The following is a 21,665-nucleotide window of genomic DNA, read 5'->3' as shown; positions in this document are numbered from 1 at the left end:
AAACATCATTTGCTTGTTCAGAAACACTGTCAGCCTTCCAGGGTTCAGTCTACATTTCTCAGCCATTCTTTAAATACACAGTGATTTAGACTATGTCTACCCTTATGGCCTCAACTTAAATAAGTAACTGCAATATTGGGCCTAAAGGCTGCTGACCTTTCTATGGTAGTAACTTAATGGGCAATCTTGAGTGTCCATCATAGGAATCACACAACAACATAGCTAGGCTATGCTAATCAATTTTTCTTCAAATTATAAATATAAACTGGATAATTTTATCCAACATAACAATGTCTTAATACAGTCATTTCAATTCATTTTGATTTGTTCTGATTGAATTTAATTCACTTTACTTCAATTCAGTTCATACTATATGTCAAACACTGGGGATTAAAAGAACTATCGGAGTTTTCATTTAATTTAATTTCCTCATGGGGGCCTACGATGTGCTAGGCAATGCTAGATGATGGTTATACAAAAGTGAATTAAGTTGGGTCTCTTTAAAGGGGTTCACAGAGCAAGAGCCATGGATACCTACAGTGTGTGATAAATCATGGGACGAGATAACTCCAGTGGACCATGGGAACACAGAAAAAGAAATAATGAGGGTGTCGATAACCCTGATGATTAAATAATTCAGTCTCATGAATGAGAAAAGGTATGTACAGAACACAATCAAAGAAACACAACAGTCAGTGATCAAGTGAAAAAACATGGACAGTATAAAGGTAAAGAAGAACAAAAATGGGTTTAGGATATGTGGGGAAGTTTCCTGGAGGAGCAAATACTGAAACTGGTTCTTCACCCTCCACCTCTTTCTCTGGACTACATTTTACCAAGCTAAGGAAGGGCAGAAAAAAGAGAAAAGGCAAGATGCTATGAACCTTTTTATCTCAAACCTCGGAGGCACAACTTCTGAAATGATTAAAAGTAAATTAAAACTGCCCAGGAAGTCACAGGCTGCATATGAGTGTCTTCCCACCAGGAAGCCACAGCTCACTGTTTCACGGCCACTCTTTTTTGTATGATGTAAACTTGTAAACACTAACCTTCCTCTTTTTTATAGTCATTGAATAGAACACAAATTCCTTCTGGACATTATTTTCCAGCAGAAGTAAGAAACATACTGAAAAAAATGAATAAAGAGCAATTGTTTCTTTAGCTCATTAGGGCATTTGCTGTTTATGAAGTCGCAGGGATTTGCATGTGTTGGCATTTGCAGGCACAGTTGGATAGCGTTACTTTGTCAAAATAATCTATAGAGAGTATTCATTGTGAGTCAACTGATGATCACTTTGCTGCTCAAGAGCATTCATTATCTTCTAGAATTGAGGCTTCTATGATTTGGGGATTATAGCCAACTGAAATTACAGTGTGCACAGTCTAGGTGGGGGAAGCTGTGAGAAAGTGGGCAGGCTTAGGTAACAGATGCAGCTGGAGTGAGGAGCTGGGCCTTTGCCATTTCTTTACCTTGTGACCTTGAGCAAGTCACTTTTCCAAACCTTAGTTTTCTCATTCATATATGGGGGTAACCATACTTACCTCATGAGAGTGTGAATAGGATTAAACAAGGCCAAATTAGTAAATTCACAGCAGAGAAAGCACTGACTAGATTATAACTATAATTATTATTAGCAGTAGTAGTCTTTCATTCTTATTATCTTAAGGAAAAAATAAAATAATCACTTTTGGTGAGGATACCTTTGTCTTTAATAGATGTGTTCTTCCATGGGCTGATGTTATCTTTAGGCTGGGCATGATCTTTTAGAGTTTTAAAATGAAACTTTAGGAGATTGGGGGGATTTAATAGGTTAATTCCCTAACCTATGGCAGGTAGATAGGGTACCATCCCTAACTCAGTATTTCTGAGTTAAACCTTCGTCTAGCTTTTGCTTGGGAACTAAAATGGGAAGAACAAAGTATGGATTTCCATGGCTTATACTCATAGATCCCAGTTCAGGTCTTTATAGTTAATAAGAGTAGGTTCAATTCTTTTCCCACATTTTTCAGACAGTTATGTCCTCTTTGAGTTCTGTATTTTGCAGCTTAAATATCTCCAATTCCTTGAACTGTTCCTTCACTGAGACTGTATCTGCCCTCTGTACGACCCTGATTTCCTGCTGGATGTGCTTCAGAAAATTAATGTCTCTCCTCTTAAGTGTGTTCTCAGAAATGAATGCAATATTCCAGATCTCTCAGCATAGAGTGTAGGAACTCTGTTGCCGGAGACTCATCTTTGAAATAAATAATCTTGGTAATAAGATTTCACAGTTATTTTACATTTAAGATTAAATCATTTTGAAATTTAAATGAAAAGTTAGAGAGGCAATGATGAGAACCACCCATACCAATAGCACACAGAAATAAAAAGAAACATCTTTTTGCTCACTGACCCACCCAAGATAAAAAAGATTCCATTCTTGTTATCTTGCTTGTAAGCAAATACTAAATCCTCATAGCTTGAATAACTAGTTCCTCTTGCAGCATGCAAGATGGTTGGACTAATTTAACTTTAAAAAACAAAATTTCAAGTGACAGTTACAAGAATCAAAATCTGCATGTGCTATAAAAGTACGAGGGCAAGTCGATTTTAAAAGATATATCCGAGCCTGTCTCAAAAAAATAAAAAAAAGATAAAGACACAGGTATATCTACATACTGTATGTAATTTGGCTTGAGAATAGTATCTTTCTCTTTAGCTTTGGGCTAAACTCACACATACTTTTAATTCTATTGTATTGAATCCTACTGTAGAAATACTAAACATACCTTTATTTAAAAGAAAGCAGCCCTTAATCTCAATATGGATCAGGCTGAAATATACCTCTTAAATTTATCTGACACTTTTTTTGTTTTTTGTTTTTTTTGAGACAGGGTCTCGCTTTGTCACCCAGTCTGGAATGTAGCCGTATGAGTGATCATGGGCTTGAGCCTCCTAGGCTCAAGCAATCCTCCTGCCTCACCCTCCTGAGTAATTAGGACTACAGGCATATGCCACCACGCCTGGCTAATAATTTTTGTAGAGACAGGGTTTCACTATGTTGCCCAGGCTGGTCTCAAACTCCTGGTTTCGAGCAATCCTCCTGCCTCAGCCTTCTAAAGTACTGGGATTACAGGGATGAGCCACCATGCCCTGCCAGCTCTGACACTTTCATCTCCAGAGACTGAAATATAGATAGGTTTCAGGTTTATAGCTTCATACAGGATGTGTCCTAAGCAATTGGTTCAACCTCAGGTCAGTCTTGCTAGTTGTTTCAGGGAGGCACAGTTCAACATGACTGATATGGGTAAATATAGCAATTAGTTAAATAACAAATCAAAGTGGTATAAGGGTATCATCTCTGCTGTAGGACTAATAAGCAACATTTTTTTTTTCACATTTCTTACCTAGATTCTTAGTATATGCTTTAACTGAGCTACTTATCCTATCAGCAAGTGGAGCAATTCATCTGATTTAAGGAGAAGGCAGATGTATAATCCAACCAGGTTTTTCTATTTTTTTTTGAAATGCCAAGATGGGCACGGCCTGGGGATAGGTTTAATATAGACAATGAAATTTCATGTAGAGGAAAGCAAGCTGAAGAGAGTTAAAGGGTCTTTGGATGCAAGGATGTAGAAATTTACATGGGTAACTTTCTTGTTTTTAATGTTGACTATTTGTGGAGATTGAGAATTTGTAGAGACAGGTGAAAGATGAAATCTTGACCACTCAATTATGTAGCAATGAACAACAAATACCGACTCATATTGTATCCAATTAGGTATTTATTAGCTGAGGAAAAATTATTTGGAAAGACAACCAGGAGCTGCTCTGGGACCAGGTCCTGCCACTTCTGGTCTAATTAACATTGCAACGGCAGGTTCCATCTTGTGGTGGTTCATTTTAGAGAGAGGGAGAGTTTGTCCAGCAACCAGGCATTAACTTGATAATTAGGATGACAGAGGCTCTGTTCTTCCTCTTTGTCCCTGTTCATTGGCTCAATTAGCTGTGTCTGTCTTGGATCTGTTATCATAAAAAGAAGTACTTGGAAGGGAACTCGGTGTCTTAACTCAAATAAATAGCTTAACAAGCTGAAGGTGGTAGAAATATACTACTGGTCTGATTTCTTATAAAATATGCTGGGTCTTGTGTCCACATAGTAACAGGAGATAGGAGGAGGATTTGCTGTTAGCTTCAGGATGCCAACATAAGTTAGCCAAAGCATGTGACTGCCATCCAAATAATGAAGAGGCATTCTTTGAACATACCACACCACACCACACACACACACACACACACACACACACACACACAGAGTATTATTTATATCAGCCATATAGGGACACACATTCTCCTGGAGCCAGGATATGTGTGAGAAAAATTAAGAGTTAACCAAGAACTGTCTTTTGCTTAGAAACAACCAATATTTATATATATAGTGCTTTCTACTTGGAGCTTCCACCTAATGTTATCTCATTTGTTTACTCAACAATGTGGCTGTCTCTAATACCCCAGTTTTATAGATGAACAGACTGAGGATCAGAAAGGTTAAAGGCTTCCGATCCAGGCTTTCCAGGGCCAATTGCTGTTCCCTTTCTGCTGTGCCCTGCTGTCTCTCAGGAGAGGGCCTGTTTATGGCTGAGTTGCAACTCCACTGGAGGCCAAGGAGGCAAGGACAAATGCTGGCATTTTCAGATAGGTATTTATTATTAGGCTTTGCCCTGTAGTAACTGTTAAATCATACCTTAGGCCTGCCTCTTGGCAAGGTCAGGGCACATATAAAGCATTTCTATAAAGTTAAATTCCTGATGGGAGGCTTTTAAGGTTTTTATATTTTAATGAAGTTATTAAAATGAAAGTTCAGACTTGCATAATTCATAAACATTCACTGCCTCTTTTAAAATCTCTTCTACTAAGCTATTTTTTAAAAATTTCAGTGAAATCCTTATAAACATAAAACACTAATACGTCTTTCCAGTAAGATTAGAATAGATTCCTAATGATAGTAACTGGAGATTTACTGTGATATATTATTGCCCTTTAGGCTAGTTTCATTTGCAATATTTTCACTACATTAAAGACAGTGCCGTAAAATGCAGGAGTGTTTTCTAGAGACACAAATTGAATTGGCAACTTTTAGTAAAAGTAGCTTTCAAATGCTTACTTGTTTTTGTAAAGTCTAGAAATTGGAAAATTCCCTTAAAAATGACTTTCATAGTGGTATATATTTTTACTTTGACTTTTAGTGACTGTCACAGATCTTTGCAAGTTGTTATCATAATAATGCTGCTGGATTGCGTGTTTTAATGGATTCAAACTCCTGCCAATACAGTTGATGAAAATTTGAAAATCTACAAGCTAATGACTTGCTTTTTTTTTTTTTTTTTTCTGGTACTCTTTGCAATCAGTCTAGGTTGTTTTTTTAAGCAACACATTTTTAGATTTTGAACTTAGGGTAATTGCATCTTACTTTAAAATCCTTTCTTATTTAGATGCATAATGACATTGTATAAATGTAACGTCTTACTTCTCAGCAACAGCAGCCAGTAGTAGAAGCAGCAGCAAGTACATTTTAGGAACATTAATAAAATAGAGACTTTCTCCTATTGCTTTACTCTCTCACTGATATGTTGAAACTCTTTGTATTATAGGGATATTAATATTTGATCTGTTTATGTGAGGCAAAGCTTTCTTTTAGTGTGTTACTTACCTTTCAAATTCATTTATGGCATTTATTTGGGAAGAATGACATCTTTACTATATTGTTCCCTATCCAAGAGCATGTTATTTAACTATTTATTTAGGTCTCATTTGAAGTCTTTTGGTGAAGTTATATAGTTTTTCTCATAGTTATATTTATAAGAGAATTACTAAATATACTATGATACATTCAAACAAAGGGATGCTATGCAACCACTAGATATGGCAGACCAATATGTTGGTCCAAAGAATCTCTATTATATATTGCTAGGTGAAAAATAATTACAGAATAATGTGTTTAAAATCCCATTTTGTAAAATGCATATATATATATTTGTATATATATGTACAGAATTGATATAAGCAGAAAGAATACCTGAAATGATATAAAATTTCAAATTATTTCCTTGAATCAATTAACTCTGAGGAATGGGAAAGGATTAGAAGGGCTGATTTGAGTTACTTTTTTACTTATGTATGAAAAGAAGTGGTGGGGTTATGGGTTAACTTTATTTCTTGAGCTTTCCTATAATTTTAAAACTAAAATTCTAGAGAAATATTTAAACACAGTACTATTTGTGGAAGCATTTGTTTCCTTAATAAGGATATGAAAGTTCATAATATTCTCAACAAATGACAGCTGCATCAGTAGATTACTGAGTAATCTTGCAGTTTCATATGTATATGTAGTATATGTAGTAATTCTGCAAGCGCACTATCACGAAATGTGCATTCAGCTCTTTTTTTTTGTTAACAGGACACTTTATTAGTTAATTACACCATCATATTGTTGACTGAAATCAGTAGTTTGAAATCTATTAATTTCTTAATCATGTTGCTTTAGTTTTGGGTAAAAGCAGTTTCAGTGGTTCTGAGGATATAAAATAAATGTGCTTATTTCTTTTTTAAGTTAAATAAAATCATTTATTTCTGAAAGAAAAAAATTATAGAAAGCCTCCTAGTTTTCCAGTCATCACTGAAAATGATGTGCCACCAAACTTAGGCCATTAGTAATTCAAGAAGGCAGTCAGCTGCTATGGTCTTTTGGCTTCCTTTGATAAGGAGTTAGTCTTTAAAACAGTGGGCAAGTAAGATGCTGAATCATTGCCTCATCTGTTCATGCTGGGCAAAAGGTGACCAGGGGATCATTCTCTGTCTTTACTTTTTCCCTTGAAAATGCCTTTATGACTGTCATTGAGGTATAACTACAGTAATGTGTGCATTTCTGTGTCACTCTCTTCTTTTATCTCTTGGAGATAGTCTGCTTCTTTTTTCTTCTTTTCACCACTAAAGGTGGTGGGGAAGGGGGAAATGAAGGAAGGAAGTAAAATCTTCTGAAAATGATGGCTAAAATAACCAATTGATTTTAAGAATTCCATTATCTGGTTTTTATTTATGAGCTGTTATTTCTATTATAATAGGATTACTACTATATGATGCCAAAATAATTGCATTAAGTGATGAAACTAAGTCAGATCATTTGGAAGATGAGATAAAATAATCAGTTAGATTAGTGGAATTTAAAAATTCATAACTGATTGTTTAGGCAGGGTATATTAAAGTCTGTTTCTTCAGCATATATGCTAGGGGCTCTGAGAACAGAGACATAAGTAGACACAATCCCTGCTCTCAAAGTAGCTCATGGTGCAGCAGGTGGCAAGACTATGGTGAAAAGGGAACAATAATGATATCTTCATAACTGAGATTAAGAATAGGGTATTAAGGAACCAAGTAGAAACAGTATATACTTTTGGGAGCAGAGGTGATTTAATAAAGTACAATTTTTTTTTTTTTTTTGAGACAGGGACTCGCTCTGTCACTCAGGCTGGAGTGCAGTGGCACAATCACAGCTCACTTCAGCCTTGACCTCCTGGGCTCGAGAGGTCTTCTCACCTCAGCCTCCCAAGTGGCTGGGACCACAGGTGTGCGCTACCATTCCCGGCTAGTTTTTTTTTTTTTTTAATTTTTTTGTAGAGATGGGGGTCTCACTATGCAGCTCAGGCTGATCTCAAACTCCTGGGCTCAAGCGATCCTCCCACCTTGGCCTGGCAAAGTACTGGGATTACAGATGTGAGCCACTGCACCTGGCCAGTACAGTTTTTTTTTTTTTTTTTTTTAAAGACTATCTTTGATGTTTCCATTTCTGAGCATTATTGTAGAGTTTGAGACTCAAACCTTTGCATGCTTTTGTCACCTATTATAGGCTTTACTATCAGGAATCTTATACCTTTATAAAAGGAAGGGGAAAATAAGCACTGACTTTTGCTACATGTTTTTAATAGTTTTATTAGAAACTCCCAAATATCTCCTGGGAGAACCCACTAAATATAATTTTTAAAAATAGGAATTTGTGGGGGCTCTATTCCTCCCAGTGCAATTACCTGCTAGAAATTCCGACCTTCCTTTTTTTTTTTTTTTCTGTTTACTGAATGAAGAGAAGGGAATAGAAGTGTCCAACTCAAGAATGCAAATGTAAGCATTCTGGGTTGGATTAGTGAGATATGCAGCTGTGGGCTATTTATGGTTACCCATGGAAAGGCTTGAGGGGTTCCTACAAGACAACACAAAGGTTTAGAGATGTCTCCTTATAAGCCTATAACACAAAACAGACATACATTTATCTCAGTCTTATATTTCAATCTGTTCCATTTCCTAGAGCAACACGTATTTACAACCCAACTGTAATGTAGTAAAGAAAATTTGACAAAGAATTTTTGAGTAGAAAGGTGCCTTTGAGATCATCCTGAATAGCTGTCCCTTTTATCTATTCTCTTTCAAACATCAAGGTGACTTCCTGATTCTAGTATTGTGGGATGTGATAAATAGGTAGGTATTACTCTAGCTCTACCTTTCAAGATTTTCAGACTTTCATCGTATCCTTGTTCAGCCTTCCTTTTCCAGACCACAAAGTCCCACTGTTCCTAGCCTGTCCTCACACACAGCCCCTTCATCCCTCTATTGTAGCTGCCGTCCTCCAGCAGATAGTTATCTAACACCACTGTCTTTCCTGAGGTGGACAACCAAAACTCTGTGTATTGTGCACATGAATGAGCTCTGGACTTGGACAAAGGTAGGGGATTTTCCTTCCCTTTTATTTATAAAATCTTCTGTGACACCATCAAGCCTTTTTTGGGGTAGCAAAAAAGACACATTCACTGGGTGAATGTCTTCAATAGATGGTTCTATGTGACATTTTTCTTGATTTATAATTGATCCTATTACTCTCTGTACTCTAAATCGGGTCATGTTTTCCCTTCAGTGTATTATTTTTTAGCTTGACCCAAATGAAGCACATCTACCACATTTTTAGGCTTACTCAGCTTAGCTAGATTTTTTTAATTTACCCACTGAGCTTTGCATTTCAATGGCTGGAAACATTTGTCTTACCTTCAGAATTACAAGTTTTAAGTGACTGGTGAAAGTGCCTTAGAACAGACCTCCCTGTTTCTACTTCTTCATCCATAGATTTCTCTGGTTAACATTATTTAGCTGAGATGTATTTTCCTGGTAAGTTGTCTATTGCAATTCAAATTTCTTTAATTTTAATATTTATATATGTAATTTTGACCCAAAGAGTGCCATAACAATCTACAGGGGTAGTAAGCTTTTGTACTCCTATATCATACTGCCCCTCTCGCAATAATATCACGTACTCCTTTACAGAATTAGCCCTAGCTAAAATTTAGTTGTCAGTAAAAATTTTCTTTAATCTCCAAAAGGCACCCAAATCCCTTAAACTTGGACTCTCTTCCACCATGTTCGGCAACCTCTCTTCTGCACCTGTACAGATACAGCTGAAATGTCACTGTTTTGTGTCTCATCCTCTTTTGTGTATGAAGAATAAGTCACTAAAAATAACATACCAATCTGTGCATTAGGAAGAAACTGATACAGTCCTTTCCAGAATAAAAATCATCGATGACTATTCAATGTCTGGTGTTATGGACTTGTTGATCTCACCTTTGCTGTCTAAGTAGCCAAAGAACTAATTAAACAGTCAACCAACTGATTTATGTTAGTGAGTTCCATGATAGAATTTTAGTTCGAGTATAGAGGATATTTGGAATCAGGTCACTTTTGGACATCTTTCAAACTGCAGCATGTAGTTACCCACCTGTTCTCCAGGTTGAACCTGCTGAGCAATGATAAGGACCTAGACATCATGTTTTATTCATTGGAGTCTGAAGACAGTCTGCTTGGGTTGACATCCTAGCTCTGTCAAATAGTAATCCTGTGACCTCGGGCAAGTTATGTACCTCTCTGTCCTTCAGTTCCATCATCAATAAAATCACATTAAAAATAGTATCTACCTCATAGGGTTGTAATGGAGATTAAATCAGCCATATGTAAAGCATTTAGAACAGTGTCTGGCTCACATTCTGCTATGCAAGTGTCTGCTGTTTTTGCTCATATTCCCAAAGATTGGCATGGTGCCTGGCACAAAGGAGTTTTCACATGATGTTTGTTGACTGATTGGATATATACTTGCTGGCTAAAGAATTTACTTAGGAGTTTTTGGGCTAACTGTTCTGAACAAATACATTACAGTCTATCACTTATTTCTCTTGATTTCACGTCTGCTCATTTCTCTAAAACTGTTAGTCCTTCAGGCATAGCATTTCTATCCATTCTGTGGAAACGAGTAACTGTGCCTGGGTCCCAACTTGTACCGGGCTTGGCTATAATCCTTTCTAATTACTCATTTTCTAGAATGATCCAGTTTCAAGACTTGTCATTTGTTTTTTAGACCAATCTGTTCACGTTTTAGGAATTTAGATTATTTTATCAATATTGTAGTTAAGCATTTTGAGGTGTCCCAGAATTGATACTATATTGTAACATTCATGCCTAAAATTATGATGAAGCTTCTGACATCACAGCCAACTTATTATGCATATTCCTGTCCCATTAGCTCAATAAGATGCCAGTTTATTTGCATATTATTGCTTGACCCTGATATCATGGCCAATTAATTTGCATATCCCTATCTAATTGGTTCAAATAAGTTTTTGCCATTTTATTTATTGGCCTGGCTCCCAGACTAGTGGCTTTTAGTTCAAATCAATTGAATTTGGAGTGTTTTTCTTTGTTGTGCTTTCAGCACCAGTGGAAGGACAGATAAGGGTGGTAGTCAAGGGTATTAGGAAATAGCTTCAGAATGTACAAAGGAAACATCTATTGCTTTTATTTCCTCTTTCAGTGGAGGAGACTCAAGAAAAAAAGATAATAATTTAGACATGTGGGCAAGGTATTTTTCAGGGAAGAGGATACTGGACTGATGAAAGAAATAGAACTTCTTATTTGAGGAAATTCCATTATATAAAGCAAAAGATGTATTCTATGTTACTGACAAAAAAAAAAAAAAAAAAAAAAATTCTAACTTGGAACTTGCTGACCTAGGCCTCAGTTAAAATTATGACATAGTGTTTTAAGCCTCTGAAGTATAGTTTTCAAATTTAAGATGCATACAAATAACATAGGTATGTGTGTATGGATGGGGAGGACCTGTTTAAAATGCAATTTCCAGGTGCCCACCCCTAGATATTCAATTGCAGCTTGGTTTGAATTAGTCCTTGAAATCTTAGTTTTTAATAAGTACCTGAGGTGATTTTGATGGAGTTATGCAAAATATCACATGTTGATAAATGCTGCCTAAGGGAATGACCTACCTCTGCTGGTTCATGGTTTCTCCTTGGAATCTAGTAGTTACCTGAGGTTGGGTGAGTTGCTCTTTCCTAAATGATCTCAAATATTTAAATCTGGCTGCATTTCCCAAATTACATTTCTAGGACAGTAGAAAAGGAGATAGAGAAAAGACAAACCCACGAATAACATTTAAAAAATGGCATTTTCCAGAAAACAGAGTGTGTGTGGGTGGAAGGAGAGGGATAGGGTAAATTTTGCTGGCCTAAGTCACAGTAGCTAATCCACACACTGGCAGTGTGACATACAGTGATGGCGACTCCTTCATCACCACGAGTCCCCTGTTCCCTCTCTATCATTTCCCTCAAGTAGTTGCTGCCACTTTCAAACATTTCATTTCCCTTTTCTTTTAGAGACTTAGATGTTTTGGGGGAACTCTTCTACAGCTCCAAATGTTGCTTTTCACAGTACAGATTTCATTTCATAGTGACAAGGCAGGACCAGGGATGGCCAGGAAGAGGACTAGGGATGGGGCAAAGAACAGAGAGTGAAAGGCACAGAAAAATGATGAAGGAGAGCACTTTGCAACCCTTGTTGACCTGATCCCACCTCCTAGCCACCCCGCTAGCTCCTTGATGTTCAGGAAGCTGCTGGAATAGCTACATGTGATTTCAGCCCTTTACTGTATGGGTTTCCAGGTTGCCCCCATGCTTGACATACTTTTATTATGTTCCCTACTCCTCCAATTTAGGTGAATGCAAACCACATCAAAGGACGATACACTTTTTATCCTTGTTGATTTTCCATGGCTACTAGCAGTACAAACACCGAAAGAAGTCTCAAAAGAACTACATGCTAGCTTCAGGGAATGAAGGAAGTGTAACAGGTCTGTGAGACCACATTCTGTTTCATATTGGGCCCAGCAAGAAGAGGAATCTGCCAGAAACCACAAGTGAAGCAAGAAAATCAATTTGTGGTTCTGAGAAGGCAAGAAAGGGGCTGCCCTGGAGCTATTTGACTAGGAGAATCCATAAGGGTTTACACTTACGAACATTTTCCCCAGTCTCCAAGAATCCCTCCATCTCCAACAATCCATGAAGACTCCATTTCTAGTCTTCTCTACCGTGAGGACCTCATCTTGATGTTTTGGCTTTGGGCAAGGGAGGCACCTCACGCAGGTTAGAGCTGAGGAATCCTCGTTCTCTCCCATCTTGAAGGTAGGGGTGTGGGCAAGGCTGAATGCTACATTGGAAAGTCCTCTGCATTGAGAACAGGGGGATCTGAACTTCAGTCCTACCCTCAGGTCAGCTGAGATCAAATGTCAGTAGCAATAAGAGCAATCGCAAGTAATGAACACCCCCATCTGTGTGCCACATGCAGGAAGATAGTTTATGGACACTGTCTAATGCCTCTAAGCTTCAGTTTTCTCACTGGTAAAATAAGAATGTCATCTTCAGAAACTACCTCACAGTGCTATCATGAGAACCACATGAGAAAACCAAGTTTAAAAAGATTTCTAAATTAGAAACCGTTCTCTAACTGATAATGTGACTTTTTAACAGTCAAAAATAATTCTCAGATTGAAGTAGAAAAACAGAATTTCTACTGAATAGATCAAAATTTAAAAGCTATAATCACTTCAATTTTTGCTGATTTTAAAGTTTAGTGTTTCCTTCTTTAAACAGCCATGTCCTTAAATAGAAAACTTTCAGAATTTCATTTAATTTACAATAGAAAGCCTAAACTAAACTTACAGTGTTGACATTCCTTTTTAAAGCTGTACTCAGAAGTGTCAAATTTCTGAGATGACAAAAAACAAAGTGAAACACCAAACTTGAGGAAAGTAATTGCTGTGACACAAATAGGGACAAGAAGCAAAGTATCTGATTAGTCTCTGACTTGGGAATTTACACAGGTATAAATTTAGGAATAAAAGTTACATACTTTAGCTCAAAACTATGAGACACACAGCCTCATACCTTTGGGAATCCTCAACATTTCCAGTGCCTTCACTTTGACCTCTTTATTCTCTTCCCCAATTTTCCCAAGTAGAAAACATTTATTGTTTGAAGGAAGATTTACGCCACACAGAGATGTGTAAAAGGCAACGAAGCTATTGAGGCATGTTTACTAGGCAGAAGGCTTGATTCTTTCCAAGTACAAGGCAAAAAATCCTACACGTATTCTACAGCACCAACTCGCTCCTGAAGAACAGTCTTGCAGCCTACAAGAGTCAAGATCTCAATACAAATACAATCATGCACTGTGTAACCACATTTCAGTCAAGGATGGACTGCCTATAGAATGGTGGTCCCGTAAGATTGATACTGTGTTTTTGTGGTGCCTTCTCTATGTTTAGATACATAAATACAATTGCCTACAGTATTCATTATTGTAACATGTTGTGTAGATTGGTAGTCTAGGAGCAATAAGCCATACCACATAGCTTAGGTGTGCAATAGGCTGCCGAATCTAGGTTTGTGTTTATGATGTTTGTGCAATGATAAATAACCTAATGACACATTTCTCAAAATGTGTGCCTGTCGTTAATCAACACGACTGCAGTTAAATTCAGAAATCCTCACTGTTGCTCACAAGCACTTGAAAGTTGGGATATTAAGAATGCAAGTGCAAGCATCTACTGTAGAGATGTGCATAGTCCAATTAAGCTTGTCACTGTAAAGTATGAAGGGCTGGGATTTGCATCTTTTGGCATATGGATATACAATGGAGGCAAAATCTTTGTGCAATGCATTTTGAGTGAATACTGTAGGAAGGAAACAACTTTGTTGGAGAGCAATAAGAAAATTATTTTACATATGTTTCCATGTTTTATTTTCTCAAATGTTTTGTTAATTATCTTAATTCACTATAGTGTCTATGCAAAACGTGGGCCTACTGATACGTTTGCCTGAATTAATCAGCTAATTCCATCAAACAATCAGATAAACTTTTTTCCCCATTGAAGCAAGTAATTGGTTAAATCATCCATTGGTTGCTTTCCCATGTTGCATATTTAGACCAAGATTTGATAAAATTACTAATAGAAAAGACTACAATAGTATTTAGTGAGCACTTAGTTGTGCCAGGCCCTGTGCTTTCATTTAATTCTCATAGCATCATCAACAAAGTCCTCTCATTATTCCCACTTTATAGATAATGCAGCTGAGGCTTAGAAGAGTTAAATAAATAACTTGTGCAATGTCAAATTGCTAGTTAGTGGCAGATGGAGTTTAAACTCTGGCAAAACAACCCACTTTGGTTCCAATTAACTAGTCATTTCCAGCAAATGTACTTTGGCATTTGAATTACCTAGAATGATCTTATTATATAATTTTGTTCTCCTCATACATAGGTCAACTTACTTTGAGACAGACCGTCCAAGTGCTTAAAGTTATTTTAATGGTAAGTGGGTTAGACACATTTGAAATGCAAGAGTTGTTTTTTCAGGCCATAGCTCCTTTGTAAATAATTCATTATTCATTCAGCAGCTATGCTTAGTGCTACCCGTCACTGAGAGCATTGTGGGAGGGATAAATACAGAACACAGTCTAGTGAGAGAGAAGCACGATGTTTGAGGGGTGTAAACAAACGGCTAGCGGCATTTAAAAAAAGGCAAAGATTTGTTCTACTGGGATGGATCTTAAAACCATGAGATCTTAAGACCTCATGAGTGGGTGGCATTTCAGCAACCTGGAAGAAGTGAAAAAGTGAGCCATGAGGTATCTGTTTTCTCTCCCAGACACCCCATGGCTGTTCTCTCTCCCAGACACCCCATGGCTCAATTCTGGTCTCAATGGAGACCATCCTGGCTAATACGGTGAAACCCCGTCTCTACTAAAAATACAAAAAACTAGCTGGGGGAGGTGGCGGGCGCCTGTAGTCCCAGCTACTCAAGAGGCTGAGGCAGAAGAAGGGCGTGAACCTGGGAGGCAGAGCTTGCAGTGAGCTGAGATCCGGCCACTGCACTCCAACCTGGACGACAGAGCGAGACTCCGTCTCAAAAAAAAAAAAAGAAATATCTATCTATGGTGATGGGAATTCATTTCTGGGACCCTGGAAGAAGCCAGGACAAATGAGGGGCCCTGAAGCTTTTCTGGCTTCATGGTAAAACTGCTCTGGAATTCTGCTGAAGCATATAGGATGCCTTAAGAAGACTAGCAGAGTACTAGACATAGGTGATGAGGGGATGGTTGACATGGACATTTGGGATAAAGCATAAGAGAGAGGATACAAAGAAATCATGTCATGATAGTTGGCTGTTGAACCAAAGGACAGAGAAATGTTAAAAGTGTCTGAAGTTACCTTAGGATACTAAGTAATAATCTGGGAGTGAACTGTTATTGTCGTTAAAAATTTCTCTGCATGTTTTTCATTTATAGTCACATTAAATACTCTATATTTCTAGAGAACACTGTGCTCTTTGCTTTACATTTGCTGTGTTACACTACTAGGTACAATAAAAACAGCAAGTTATTAAATAGGGTCTTAATGACATGAAAGAATTAGTACAGCTTCCCCAGATGACTTATTTATAAAGAGAAATAAAGTTAGGTACCAGGAGAATTTGGCTGACAAATTAGTGGATAAGTAAGGGGAAGCTCAGCTGTAGCACTTTTTAGCTGTTATGCTTCAGAATAAAAAATCACCATGCTGCCTTAGGATGACCTTTTGAAGTTTGCAATATTTTTATTAAAGAAAGCATTGAATAAGCAGTAATGTTGGTTATAATTTCACAGCCACAAACAATGACAACTGCAGTCAATTTATGATGACCTTGTGGCATATTAAGAAAATTCCTCACACTTTAATGATTTAGCGGAAAATTAAAAATATAATTGATTTAATCATACGGAGAAGAAGAAAAATTATGTTCAACCATGGAAGTGACAAGTCCTTGAGCTGACTTTGCTTTTGAGGCAGGGTATATGTAATTCACCATGTTTTACTGAGATTGGGTTGTATAGAACTTTAAATCCCCACATCTCTCCCATCCTCAACGTAAGCTGTGGAATTAAATGCATTACCATAGGGGTTCACTCTCAAACAGAGATTTCATTATGCATATATGTTGAAATACCATGTCTTTAATAAATGGTATTGTAGGAACTATGTTAGGCTATCAAATACCTAATAAATAAGTCTCAGAGAAAACATTATTTTTTATATCGTGGGTGAATTTTGACCAAAAACCCACTCCACACTCAACAAAATTATAATCTGTCATAAGTACTCCCTTTCAGAAAAGAAGCAAACATTTTCAGCTTTCAATGCCATCAAAAAGACAATGGATACTTTGGCTCCAAAGAAGGAAAATAGATTTCATCTTCTATGCCAATTCCTATAAATTGAGAGTGGCTTCCTGGGGCACTGTGTTGGGATGAATTCTGAGACTGCTTCCAGGCTCCGTAGGAAAGAGAACTGTGATCAATTAAGGAGTGGGGAGTCACAGCATGTGCGCCATGCATTTGGTATCCACGATGAAACAGCATTTGAAAAAAATCAATAAACACCGCAGGCTTACCCGATAAGCCACCCACATCCATCTTCTTCAGGTTCTTTGCCTCCAGAATGACAACAGTCAGCTTACCAGCAGTAGGTACGTAGCGAAGGGAGAAGCAGATATCACCCAATTTCTCTTGCTAAGAAAACCAATAAGAAAGCATTAGTAATTTTCCAAATACAAGTAAATAGAGTTTTAACATATATATTGTAAATTCTTCAAGAGGAGGATTATGTTGATTAGAATTTGAAAATTTTAGATCCATTGGCATTTACACAGTGGCCTTTCATTGACTAAGGTATCAAGAGTAATAACAGCTTTTATTCTTTTTTAAGACCATCTATTTCAGTTTTTAACAAATATCATCTATACTTTAATGTTCATCAAAATACATCTATAATTCAATGGTGCAGGAAATGAGAACAACATGACTTTTAAAGAGAGTCTGCTCTGAATAGCACTACAAAACTCTTGGCAAAATTTTCATATTTTTATTAAATAACTTTGAAAAAAGCCTAACACTTTAGTCTAATCAATCTACCTAAATTTTTGTCCTTTTACATTTCAAATAGGATTACCTCTAATACTCTATATTTAGGTTTTTGGGAAAAAGACTTGCATTTGTGTTTCATTAAATTCTGTTTATTGATGAGAAATTCTGAATTCCTGATAGCTGAAATGTAACAAAGTATAAGGTTTTGCATTTTTAGTATTACTCATCTTAAGTGAGGTCTAACTTTTTTTCCTAATCCTAAAAATCTGAGTAGCAGGCTAGAAAATGGAAATTCATATTAACACAATGCAAATGCATCTCATAACTTCTCATGTTATTCCGCTGATACCATACCTTAGGCCCAAAGACCATTCAACAGTCCTGTACTCAGGCGTTTTTGAACAACTGATCAAATGTTTACAATGATGATGGTATAGGGAATTTTACATTTTTTCGGAAAAGACTCCTACTCATTATCCTACCTTAAGTTTTTTATTTTCTAGGGTGATTGATTAAGAACTATATTATTGTTCAACATAAGTAGAATTTGCATTCACATTTATAAGCATGAGATAGAGATAGAGAGTGCAAGAGAGAGAGTTTGTTGTATGCCCCTCAGATACTGCAGGCTCTAGAGTGCTTTCTGACATGCAGGATGGCAAATCAGGACTTATTTTAGTGTTTCCCACAATGAAATGTGAATTCTGATGCTATAGAAGGCAACAGTTATGTCAGACTTCTGCAGATAGACTTTTAACATAGGAATGAGCTACAGAAGGCCATATACTAAGGCACTTTCAAGTTATACCCTTATTATGACTATATGTGTCTTTATCTATAACTTGACATATATGTTAAGTCAGCCAGAGTCTCCAGTGTGGAAATAGGCGCCTAGATGTAATTTAACAGGTAAGAAAATGTAATTCCCCCCCTCTTTTTTTTGGGGGGGTGTATTCGTTATATCCATTTTTCAAAAGAGAAAGGTTGTAATTTATCTATAATTGAGAGGTAATACATTCAATGTGTGAGGGAGAAATAGCGCCTCTTTCTGCTAAAGTAATGTCTGTGCTGGAAACATCACCATATATGTTTACGGCTCCAAGTCTTTCACTTCTTGAGTCCCCATAGCATTTTAGCATACATCTCTATGTTACTAAGAACTCTGTTTTTGTCTTAGTGTGTATATGTCTTAATTCTCCCACATGACTGTAAACTCCTTGAAGACAGGATTCATGATTAAATTATCACTTTCCACACAGTTTCAAAACTTAAAAAGTGGAAACTTTAGAAAATACCTGTGTTGAATTATCTAGGTCATAACCCCCTTCCATTAATATAAATAATAAAGAGTTACTTCTAATGTGCTGAATTCACCTGATGTGCCTACACACTCTTAGGCATTAATTTATACAACAGGAGAGGCTAGTGGAATAAATTACTCTTCAGAGTCTCTGAAAATAAAGAATGGGAGACAATATCATGGAAATTAATATAAAATATGGACAAATTTATCTGAACTTTATGGGACAAGAGAAATGTAAATGAACAAAATTGCTGTTCAAAATGCTCATTAGGAGGAGGGTTCTTTTTTTTTTTTTTTTTCTTTCCAGAATTCTGTCTATTTTCCACAATAGCCTCCTTGGGGAACTGATTGTGTTGCAGGTTCAGGTTACTCTAACTGTTCTAATTAGGGATTTCAGACATCACTGCTCTCTCTTAAATAACATCTCCCTTTATGGGCCATAATCTAATTCCATGATTAATTTAGGGGCATTGCAACTGTGTTAAACAGAGAAATGTCACAAATGTCTTTCTTCCAATATCTTTTTATTCCTCAATCTTATGACACATAGGAAATGTAAAATATTTTACATAATACTTATTTTCAGAAGAGAGTATTTGTACAGTTTGAAAAAGCATGCTGGAAGCAGGAGAAACCTGTGATGTTACTTACAATTTTAAAGTTATGGGATGGGGGAAGAATGAGTGTTTGGAAGAAAAATATGGGCATTTTGGGAGAAATAAAAATATGAAAAAGTGCTTTTTTTAAAGCACCCTTTACAGATCTACATTTGCTTCATTAGTTTAAGAACTTTAACATGTAAAATTTCATTTGCTCATAAAATTATCATAATTGATATGCCAAATTGAATGTGTAGTTTATATTAATTAACTGAAGTACTTTTCAAAAAGTTTTAACACTTTATTACTTCTGGATCTCCAAAATATTTGAAAGCTAGCCCTTGATTTTCCTGAAATTTGTGTCCTTTATGGGCATCAACAAGATAGAGAAAAACTCATTTCCAGGAAATGGCAAGGAAAATACCTAGTTTATACTAACCTTTGTCTTGTTAGTGAAGTTTTTGGAGGTTTAAGTATATGCTTCCCCTAATGCTTTAAGAATCAGCTTTAATAATTGTCTACCAAAAGTTTGAAAATTAGGGCAGCTTTCTTTTACCACCTGATAGTTTGATCCTAGATGAATTGATTTAGGACATTTGCAGATATGATTGTCATGTGTTTCTCACATGTTGTGGAGGATGAGGGACTTGAAGTTCATGTGAAACAAGACCTAGAATATGTATCCTGGGGAGGCCCTGATACTGCCTGCCAGAAGGACACTCATGGCAGGACGATCTGGACTTCTGTGTCATCCCCACAAGGTGTGTTCTATTCTGCCCCAGTCAAAACAAGGCTTGTGTTTGTGGCTTATATAGTAAGCCAGTGTTGTTACCCTGAATCAGATTTAAAGACTCATGCCAGTATGAATTTTTGGAAACACATATTTTTGTTTCCTCAGTGAAGTCTTTCATTGAACTTCTGTGATGAGAAGGAAAGCACTTCTGACCCTAGACTCTTGTTCTAGCATGTGAAGGTTTTACTATATCTCTTGTCCATCAACATAGAGGAATTAGAAGAACCCAATAGTTTTATATGAAGAGTTTTACATCAAACTCTAATATCATAGTTTTGGCATGCCAGTTGTGAAGAAAGATGGCTGTGTAGTAATTTATAAACATTTAATATAAATATTTTATTTGTCACTCCAAAGTTCTAGAAACCAAGGTTTTCTAAATTAAAAAGAAAGTTTTTCTTTGGTGGGATTATGGTGATGGAGACTAAAAGGGTTCTTGGAAAATTTGCAAAGAAAAAAGAAGATACCCAAATCAGATCCTTGCTGCTCCTTGACAATTTTGTCTGCTTTTTTTCTAGAATAGCCCTGTGAACTAGGTACTGTTATGTCCATTTTATATACAAAGACTTTGAGACTCAGAGGGTGTAGGTTACATAGCTGTCTCAGGAACTGGGGCAAACTCTTTTGACTCAAAATCAAGAGTTTTCTTTACTAGTACACTGCTGTCTGGAATGATAGAAACTAATATTCCAGTTGGCCATCCACTTGGTTATTCCACTATTACTTTATATCTGTAACTAAATTAATGTTCAATACCAATCCCTCCCCTCAACTATTCTTTCCAGCATCTTTCTGTCAGGGTCACTAACACATCTCAATTTCCTTTCCCTCTGTTTTCCTCTATTCATTTAACCCGCAAGTCCTAATATTTCTCGTTTTGTAAATGTCTCTAGATTGGATCCTCCCTTCCTTCCTTCATTTCTTCCTCTCTCCCTCCTTCCTTCTTTCCTTCCTCCCTCCCTCCCTCCCTCTTTTCTTTCTTTCCTTCCTTCCTTCCTTCCTTCCTCCCTCCCTCCCTCCCTCCCTCTCTCTCTTTCTTTCTTTCTTTCTTCTTTCTTTCTTTCTTTTTTCTTTTTCTTTCTCCGTCCTTCTTTCCTTCTTTTCTTTCTTTCTCTCTTTCTTTCTCCTTCCTTCTCTCTTTTCTTCTTTCTTCCTTCCTTCCTTTCTTTCTTTCTCTCTCTTTCTTTCTTTCTTTCTTTCTTTCTTTCTTTCTTTCTTTCTTTCTCTTTCTTTCTTTTTCTTTCTTTCTCTCTCTCTCCTTCCTTCTCTCTTTTCTTTTCTTTCTTTCTTTATTTCTTTCTTTCTGTCTCTCTCTCTCTCCTTCCTTCCTCCTTCCTTCCTTTTCTGCCTTTCTTTCTTTCCTTTCACTTCCACATCCATGACAATATGACCACCATCTCCACATGATACTTGCCACTATCACCACCACCTTCACCATCCTACACTATGACCTCTGCTACTACCAACACTACCACTTCAATCACTTCCACCTCCATTTTTACCATCAGCTCCATTGTGTTTGAGCCCTAGTGACACTTCTGTCATATTTTCTGAAATAGTCTGAGTAAAGACCTCTTTAGTGATAGTCTCTCCAAAATTCAATGCATACTACATACTAATGCCAAGTGAATGTTTGAAAGGTCTGAACCCC

The 21,665-nt window shown here is 36.8% G+C and overlaps 1 protein-coding gene across 8 annotated transcripts in view; it reads right to left on the bottom strand.

The window, feature by feature from the left end:
* Positions 1-21,665, bottom strand: part of SYT1 (synaptotagmin 1) — a 587,652-nt gene that overhangs the window by 87,733 nt on the left and 478,254 nt on the right. For all 8 annotated transcript variants that reach the window (XM_017946030.3, XM_017946032.3, XM_017946031.3 and 5 more), the window contains one exon: positions 16,848-16,965. In XM_017946030.3, the coding sequence (XP_017801519.2) occupies positions 16,848-16,965 (118 nt within the window). The remainder of the gene's footprint in view (positions 1-16,847; positions 16,966-21,665) is intronic.

Source organism: Papio anubis, chromosome 9, assembly GCF_008728515.1.
Source record: "Papio anubis isolate 15944 chromosome 9, Panubis1.0, whole genome shotgun sequence".
Taxonomy (NCBI): domain Eukaryota; kingdom Metazoa; phylum Chordata; class Mammalia; order Primates; family Cercopithecidae; genus Papio; species Papio anubis.
This window is presented reverse-complemented; position numbering and strand designations above follow the sequence as displayed.